This window comes from Marmota marmota, unplaced genomic scaffold (assembly GCF_001458135.2).
Source record: "Marmota marmota marmota unplaced genomic scaffold, marMar, whole genome shotgun sequence".
In the NCBI taxonomy this organism is placed as follows: Eukaryota; Metazoa; Chordata; class Mammalia; order Rodentia; family Sciuridae; genus Marmota; species Marmota marmota.
The window spans coordinates 5,251,726-5,260,154 of NW_026000196.1; the positions used below are offsets into that span (position 1 = coordinate 5,251,726).

At 41.5% G+C, this 8,429-nt stretch overlaps 2 protein-coding genes across 4 annotated transcripts in view; one reads left to right on the forward strand and one right to left on the reverse strand.

Moving 5' to 3' along the window:
- The window catches only part of Wdr93 (WD repeat domain 93), a 45,068-nt gene extending 44,764 nt beyond the window's left edge, over positions 1–304 (reverse strand). The window contains exon 1 of one of the 2 annotated variants that reach the window (XM_048790261.1): positions 261–304. The gene's annotated coding sequence lies outside the window, so the exon portion shown is untranslated. Of the gene's footprint in view, positions 1–169 lie in introns of both variants that reach the window. The other variant, XM_048790262.1, reaches the window with a different exon arrangement.
- A 48-nt stretch (positions 305–352) lies between these two features.
- Pex11a (peroxisomal biogenesis factor 11 alpha) lies at positions 353–8,031 on the forward strand. 2 transcript variants are annotated; one of them, XM_015493076.2, is made up of 3 exons: positions 353–528; positions 3,362–3,477; positions 5,334–8,031. In XM_015493076.2, exons 1-3 carry the CDS (start codon positions 473–475, stop codon positions 5,900–5,902), a joined length of 741 nt encoding a protein of 246 aa, XP_015348562.1. In that variant the 5' UTR covers positions 353–472; the 3' UTR covers positions 5,903–8,031. The 2 variants fall into 2 exon arrangements, with proteins under 2 accessions (XP_015348562.1, XP_015348563.1); XM_015493077.2 differs by lacking the exon at positions 3,362–3,477 and having other exon boundaries at positions 374–528.
- Positions 8,032–8,429: the final 398 nt, after the last annotated feature.

Below are 8,429 nucleotides of genomic sequence, written 5' to 3' on the forward strand. Positions count from 1 at the left end.
GGGGTGGAGGCACTGCGCTGAGAAATGATGCCCTCCCCAAGCAAAGGCCCAGGGGAGTTCTCTGGCTGGAGAGACCCCTTGGGATTCTCCCTGGGATTCCTGAGCGCCTGATATCTGCCGGGAAGCAGAGCCCTTGGAACGCCTGAGAACGGGGAGACGGGCCCCTCACGGTTCGGTTTGGAGACCCAGCTGGCAATCCGAAGTCCTTGAACATCAAGAGAGCCGCCACACCCGATCCTAGGATCCGAGGTTGAGCTCACCGGGCTAGGCGTCCGGGTGTCGCCTTAGTAACTGCTACTTCCGGTTTCGACCGGAAACCCGCTAGCAGCTCTTAGGAGGCGTGTCGGCCTCACGTGGGCGGAGAGAGTCAGCCCCTCCCACCCCGCAGTTGCCCGGACCCGGACTCCCCCCAGGGGCCAGCTGAGCCCCAGAGGACCCACGACCCGACCCCGTGTTGCCTCGGGCCGGTGCCATGGACGCCTTCATCCGCTTCACCAACCAGACCCAAGGTCGGGACCGACTCTTCAGGTCAGTGCCGGCGGCCTCCATCCCTTCCTCTCTGGGTTCTCAGCACCCGAGAAGGAGGAGTGAGCTAATAACCCGGGAAATCGAAGCAAACAGGATGCCTCCAGCTCCCGCTGAGGAAGTTTGGTACAAGAGCCCCTCTTCACCTTCAATTCCGAGGGGCTGTGCACCCCAGCCGCCTAGAGGCCGCTGGCTGTGTGACACCCCTCCACCAACCCTCCTCGCTCAGAACTTTCTTCTCCTGGTAAAGGAAAACCGAGTTCTCCCCACCCAACATTCTTCCAAGGGATTTCTTTTAACTCATTATGTCCCATAGCCCTATATACAAAACCTGTTTTTAAAACTTAGAATTGTAACTTTGAAATGGGCATTTATAGTCCCTTTGAAATAAATATTATATTTTAATTGTTCTTTTGAGAAAAGTAATAGGTGAATGAATAGAGTGTTTGAATATATATGAAAATATCTATAAAGGATAGATGATCTTTTCCAGCGTATTTTAATAAGCCCATGTCGATTTTTTAAAAAAAAAATATTTGCAGAATTGAAACTTTGGGACTTAGTGGGTTAAAGAGAAATTTTGGGTTGGCATTTGTGACTAGGGAAGCAAACCACTTGTTTCAAATACCCCCTCAAGGGGGTATTTCAAAATGCTTATGGAGAAACAGAAGTTTTATTTATTTTCTTTATCTTACACTATTGCCCAATCTGTGTGATTCACATACCGAGTGTGAAATAATTGTATAAACTCTAAAAACACAGTGGAGAGAGCCCTTAGAACTAACTGCATCTACAAGGCACATGCTGTGCCCCTGAAAATTCAGTTTGTTTTGATTATTAATCCTTGCTCATGATGTTTCTTTTAGTATTTTAGTTCATTCCTGCAGAATAGTCACAATAGTTACTGTTGCAGTTTTACTTAACAGTATTCAAGTGCTAACACAAAAACACACCAGTAAGAATAGCCCCAATGAGACTTTGGTAAGCAAACTGTATCAAGTTTGTTCTCAATGCTTTGCCCATATTAACTTATTTAACCCTCATGACAACTCTGTGAAGTAGATACTTTCACAGATGGGAAACTGAGACAGAAGGAGGTTAATGGGTACTAAGCAGCAGAGTTGAGAGATACAAATTCACAAAGATTCCAGGGCCCACCTCTTAAGTGCTAAATCTTTCTAATTAATTTGATAGCTTTTCAAAATAGTTGCAATATATACAACCTTTATTAAAATAGAAAACTATAATTCCAATATACCCAGAATATATCCTGCAATTTTATCAAGAAGGGTGTTAATTAAATAATCACTTAGGATATATTTATTCAGCAAGATCAGATCTCTAGTGTTCATTTCCCAGCCCTCTTAATGATCTATATAACCTCCATGAACAAGCTGGTATTCATCAAATAATGCCATTTTCAGACCTACTCCTATTGTCAGATCAAATCTGACATGAGTAGCTTGAGCCCTCTGATCAGAAAGCACACTTTTAAAAAGGCAGAGTGCCTGGTTCAGTGACACACCTATAAGCCCAGCGACTCAGGCTGAGGCAGGAAGATCCCAGGTTCAAGGCCAGCCTGGGCACCTTGGCAAGATCCTGTCTCAATAAGAAGAGCTGGGGATGCAGCTCAGTGGTAGAGCATGCCGGGGTTCAATCCCCAATATGAAAAAAAAAAAAAAAAAGGAGAGAAGACAGATCTCTGTCTTGTTCTCCCCCTATTTCCCCCTCCTCCTTCTCCCTCTCTTTTTTATGGTACTAGACTCAAACCCAGGGTGTTGTGCATGCTAAGGGAGTGCTCGGCCACTGAACCACACCCCCAACCATTTCTTTTCTTTTACTTAATTACTAAAATTTTGGAAAATGTGCCACTTTTTTGAGATTAATATTTATATCATAAAAAGGACTCAAATGCAGTTATAGGACAATAGGAACTGGCACTTACTTTTATTGACTAGACTGCCAGATGCATTTGGATGTTTCTGTGATATCCAATTTCTCATTTGTTATATTTATCAGTAAGTCATTGTTAAAGTAGGCACTCTCTTTATTGAGTATATAGTATTATTAAACAGGATTCTGTCTGTATTTTATATATAATACTTATAAGTTTTGAAAGGCAAATATAAAATATGTCTATACTAATTTGTGTACTGGTGTGTATTTTGTCCTTAATTTTTAAAAGATTAAACAATATTCAGACTGTAGATTTTCATTTGGATCTTGAATTGTGAATTTTGTGTCCTCTCACGTAAATAGTAGGTTAACTATGTGGTAGAATGGTTAATTTAAGAAATCTGAATGTGGGCTCAGGATGTGGCTCAGGTGGTAGCACGCTCGCCTGGCATGTGTGAGGCACTGGGTTCGATCCTCAGCACCACATAAAAAAATAAAATAAAATAAAGATATTGTGTCCTCCTAAAACTAAAAAATGAATATTAAAAAAAAGAAATCTGAATGTATAGAATGATTTTTTTCTACACTGGAGAAAATAACATGTATGGATCTTTGCAGACTTCACAGGGAGACTTTGGGGCAATTTCCACTTCGACTACATTCATTTTTCTGTGCCAGTAAGGAGCCTTCTGGGGAGCTGTTCACTGCATTATTTCAGAGTCCTTTTTCATAATAACCTTTGGTTTGCATTTCCATTACATGTTCTACCCTTTGGCCCTCTGCAGAATGACTGTTGCAGAATTTTGCTCTTGGAAGAGCTGCTGAGGAGAAATCCTCTTAGAAACTTTGTCTTCAGAGAGATGTTTCTTTTTCCTTTACTTCATGAATTAAGTTTTATTTGGCTGGTCAATCATTTTCCTCATTTTTTTTTCCATTTCAGAGCCACTCAATACACATGCATGTTGCTTAGATATTTGTTAGAGCCTAAAGCTGGCAAAGAGAAGGTGGTAATGAAGCTCAAGAAATTGGAGTCCAGTGTGAGCACTGGGCGTAAATGTAAGTACTCTTTCTCTTGAGGAACAGTGGCTCCTGGTTTAGAATCCTCAGCTTCAGACACTGTAATTCACAGTGCGCTTTCAAGGTTTTAATTTCAAGTCAACCAAGTTTATTGATGAAGTTGACCAGTAAGGCTGCCTCATGGAACTCCAGGCCCCAAAATTTGAATGTTTGCCTGCAGACCATTCATATACATCATCCTGTGTTCATGCTTGGTGCTATGCTAGATCCTTCTGCTTGATCATAACAAGTGGGACATAAAATGTGTTAGCTCATCTTTTGTTCTTACAACCACAAAACATCTTGGCAATCCCTGGCATGAGCTTCTAGTTCCTGTGAACCTTTGTTTTATAGAACAGAATAGCAATGACCTAGGCCACCTTCTTCTCTTGAGGATTGCTAGAGGATTGGAGAAATACATTTTCTTAGACAATTTACAAGGTAGTTTCATTTTAAAGGCAAAAAAATGAAGCAGTGTTTTGCATTCATTTAACTTAACTTTCATAATAAATCATCCTAGGAAATCCCATATTTCATATAGCAATGATATGTCTTGCTCCTCACTGTTGACAAGAACCAGAAGTTGTCACAGCAGGCTAGCAGAAGCATTAGAATGGGATGTAGACCATCACATATTGATCAGTTGTTTTTGAGCACCTACTTCATAAAGAGACAGTTCTTAACTTTGTAGGAAAAATAAGATCATACTATAAACATTAAGACGAGTGCTGGATATGGTGACCAGGGTAAAGAAAGATGTTTTAGAGAAGGTAGAAAAATTGAGGTGTGTTTGTAGAGGCAGTTTCCTCCAGCAAAGGCTCAGAACTGTTAAAAGCAAATCATGTGTTGGAGGATCAGTGTCAAACTAAGAAACTGGTTTGACAGAGAAGACTTAAGCTGTCAAGCAGAGCCTGGGAAGGGTGAGGTGAGCTTTTCCAGATTTGGCTTGAAGCCACAATTAGAAATTCTGTTTTAGATTCTTTAGATTGGTGGAGCTCAGAGGTCCTTTAGAGGTCCAGAAGGGGTTTCTTCAAGGTCATTCAGCCAGTTAATGCAAGACCAGAATCAGAACCCAAATCTGTATACTAAAACAGTCATGACATGCCCTGTTTTGTGTTATTTTTGGTAAAATAATTCCAAGCACTCTTGAGATTCTTAGTGTTCTGAGAGTAGCCACATCTGAGCCCTTACTGAGTAGTTCTGTTGTATCTTTCATAATATTTAGGACCAGAACTCATTCTATAGGTACTCCATAAATACTTGTTGACTCATTAATTGAAGTGCATGCTTTCATACAGGCATGCAGTTGCAGAGGTTAGTTAATTCATCCAGAGCCCACATTACGATCTTACCGTCTCCACTTTGTCTTCTTGACCATAGGCAGTAAAGAGGGTTTGGACCAGAGAAATAGCAAAATGATAATGGTGTTTTTTCAAAAGGCAGTATTTTTGTCTGGAAATTAAATAAAGTGTAAGGCATTAGATTCCAAGAGAATGTTGTACATGGATTCATATCATGATTGTCCTTCCTTCAGAAGAAGTGGAGGTAGTAATGTTCCATTGTAACAACCCATGCTCATGATTAACCAACCATGCCTGGAGTGGACTAAAGTGAATGTTAAGATACTCACTGGAATGGAGGAGATAAATTTTTAAAAGTCACTGTCTTTTTTGCCTTCCAGCATCATTTTAGGTGTCCTCAACATACTATAAAGTCCTCCTTTCCTAAACTAAGACTGAATTTCAAACAATCATCAATTATTAAAATACCATGCTGGATCCTCATGCTGACACAGAGATTCTGCAGCCCAATACCTAGAAATGAGTAACTGTTAACTGTGTGGGTTCTTCTTGCAGGGTTCCGATTAGGCAATGTGGTACATGCTGTCCAGTCGACTGAGCAGAGCATTCATGCTACCGACCCAGTGCCCCGCTTATGCCTAACATTAGCCAACCTGAACCGTGTGGTTTATTTCATCTGTGACACCATTCTCTGGGTGAGGAGTGTGGGTCTCACCATGAGCATCAACAAAGAGAAGTGGCAAACATGGGCCACCCGCCACTACTACTATTTTCTCCTGCTGAGCCTGGTCAGGGATCTGTATGAAATCTCCCTGCAGATGGGACGGCTTGCACACGACAGGGCAATGAGAGAGAAGTCATCCCAGAATCCTTTTGGGTACAGCTTGGCTGATGAAGAAACAGAATGGCTTCAGTCCTTCCTTCTTCTTTTATTCCGATCTCTGAAGCAGCATCCTCCCTTGCTTCTGGACACAGTGAAGAACTTATGTGACATCCTGATCCCCTTGGACCAGATGGGGATCTATAGGTCCAACCCAGGCATCATTGGGCTTGGAGGTCTTGTATCCTCTGTGGCAGGTATCATCACTGTGGCCTATCCTCAGATGAAGCTGAAGATCCTCTAGGGTGTTGGTAGGCTCAGGACCAGTGACTGTTTAAAGAAGACATCTTCATGAAACAAACATTTACATCGGTCACAAATCATGTCATATCTTGCTTATGTTTTTTGTTCACATGAGCATTTATGACCTGTAATGTGAGCTGAGGTGGGGCCAAAAATGGAACATGAAGATTTATGGTGTTTTTAGAGTGCTGGAATGACTTCTGAATTTCTGAATATTTTCCATTCACCTAACATTTACTGAGCATCTCTTATGTGCATAGTAGGCACTTAGCATTTGCCACATGAATAAAAATTGAAAGGAAAAAAATTGAAAAAGACCCGATAAAACTAATAAGTGAACACTAATATACGTATAGATTGGGTTATATGGATTATTGGTTTCACATGATTGTCATAGATCTGATTGATGCACAGCACCTTCAGATTTGATAGCGAACCGCTTCTATCAGCTATACCTGCCTCCAAGATTGTCAGTAGCAGGATGGAGGGGAGCTGGGCTGAAAGCCTCCTCACCTGTTGGCCTTGACCATCATTGTACTTTTTTTTTTTTTTTTAATATTTTTAGTCGTAGATGGACACAATAACCTTTATTTTATTGTATTTTTTTCATGTGGTGCTGAGGATCAAACCCAGTGCCTAGCATGTGGTAGGCAAGTGCTCTACCACTGAGCTACAGCCCCAAACAACCCCATCACTGTATTTTTGTCCTTTTGTTCATAAGTAGAATCAGAAACATATCAGGCACCTTCATATGTCTGTGGGTAGAACCCTTTAATAATGCAGTGAGTAAGCAGAAATCAGAAGTAAACAAAAGAGAAAAATAGGTGGAAGGTCACATCCTGCCTATTATGTAGATTGTGACAGATAAGAAAATTGACCCTGAAAAAAGCAAATAAAACCTGTGTCAGGACATTCCTTTGACCTTCTAGTGTGAGTTCTGTGACAACTCACTGCCTTCATGATTGAGTACAAGATGAGACTCCAGAATCCTGTGCTTTTGACCTCTACCCTTCTCAAATTTGGAACTTTTGATGATGGTCTATATTTTGTCCTACAAAACTAAAGCTACCTAGACCTATCATCCAGATTATTTTATTTAAAACCATGTAACAGTTTGGGCAATTCCACATTAATTTTCATCAAAACGTATGCAGTCTAAAATTTCATGACTATTCTTGTGAATGTAGGAAAACCATAATTTTCTTAGATCTTAGGGTCAATGAGGGAGCAGTAAGGGGCCAATAAAGAGGACACAGAAGCATTTACTTGGTTCCTACTTATTTATAAATAATGTTATCTTATTTGTAAATCCAGGTCCTTTAGTTTGAGGGAAGAGAAGTGGAGAGATAGGGTGCCAGTAGGTAGGAGGCCAACACTAAAGTAAAGCCATGTCATTTATCTGAATGGAAATCAGAAAAATATGCACTGAGTAAGGTTCCCAGAAATATGATCTAGTTTTTTGAAAAGTAGACTCTGGTCCTTGGCTCTCTGTTATTCGTGTGTGTTTGTGTATGTGTGTGTGTGTGTGTGTGTGTGTGTGTGTAGTAGGGCAGGGGTGCTAGGGATTGATCCATCCTAGGGTCTTGCACATCTTGGGCAAGCACTCTACCAGTGAGTCACATCCCCAGCCCTTTTTAAAATTTTGAGCAGTGTCTTGCTGACTTGCCTAGGCTATCCTCGAACTTTTGATTCTCCTTCCTCAGCCTCCCAAATAGAGATTACAAGTGTATACCAGTGCACCCAGTGACTGGCTGTTTTTAATCTGATCAGTCAAAATAAGAGATTTGAGCTGGGTATGGTGGTGCCCACCTGTAATCCCAGCAGCTCAGGAGACTGAGGCAGGAGAATCACAAGTTCAAGGCCAGCCTAGGCAATTTAGTGAGGCCCTAAGCAACTTAGAATCTGCTTCAAAATGTGGCTCAGTGGTTAAGTGCCCCTGGGTTCAGCCCTCAGTGCCAATAAATAAATAAATAAAGGAGGTTTGACAAAGAATATTTTGGGAGTTTTAAGAGAAATGAAAGCTGCTAAAGCAGGGCAAATAAAAAAGTTTAAATAACTGTTTTTTAATCTTGTCCAGATTCCCTGCTGTAAGAGATTAATTATGCCAAATAAATTTCTAGACAAAACTGATTCATGTATCTGTGAATGTGTTCTGGGATTAGAAAAGAGTTAACAGGAACACAGACAGTCCCTGAGCTCTGGCAGGGAGATGAAAGCTGAGAAGGTGGACTGCAGGGAGGTTTAGATGTGGAGGTCCTGGGTTGAGAGGTTCCGTCTAAGAAGCTCTAGCCACATTGCTATCCTGGAGCGGTGCTTGAAGCAGCCTGGTGCTATGGCCTCTGCCTGAAGCACACTGCCTTGAGCTCATGGGGGCATGTTTCATTGATTTCAATCTTGATGACTTTGTCCTCTGCAAGGAGAGTGGGTGGTGGGGAGTTGGAAAAAATGCCATGTCTTCTAGAATTTGCGTGGACCGTGGTGTCCTGGTGTCCTCCCTGTGCATCTTTCTCCTTCCAAGCTAGCCTCCA

Coding starts and splice junctions, on each gene's coding strand:
- Pex11a (XM_015493076.2), top strand. CDS start 473: ATGGACGCCTTCATCCGCTTCACCAACCAGACCCAAGGTCGGGACCGA. Junction 529..3,361: donor GGTCGGGACCGACTCTTCAG/GTCAGTGCCGGC, acceptor TTTCCATTTCAG/AGCCACTCAATACACATGCA. Junction 3,478..5,333: donor TGTGAGCACTGGGCGTAAAT/GTAAGTACTCTT, acceptor TTCTTCTTGCAG/GGTTCCGATTAGGCAATGTG.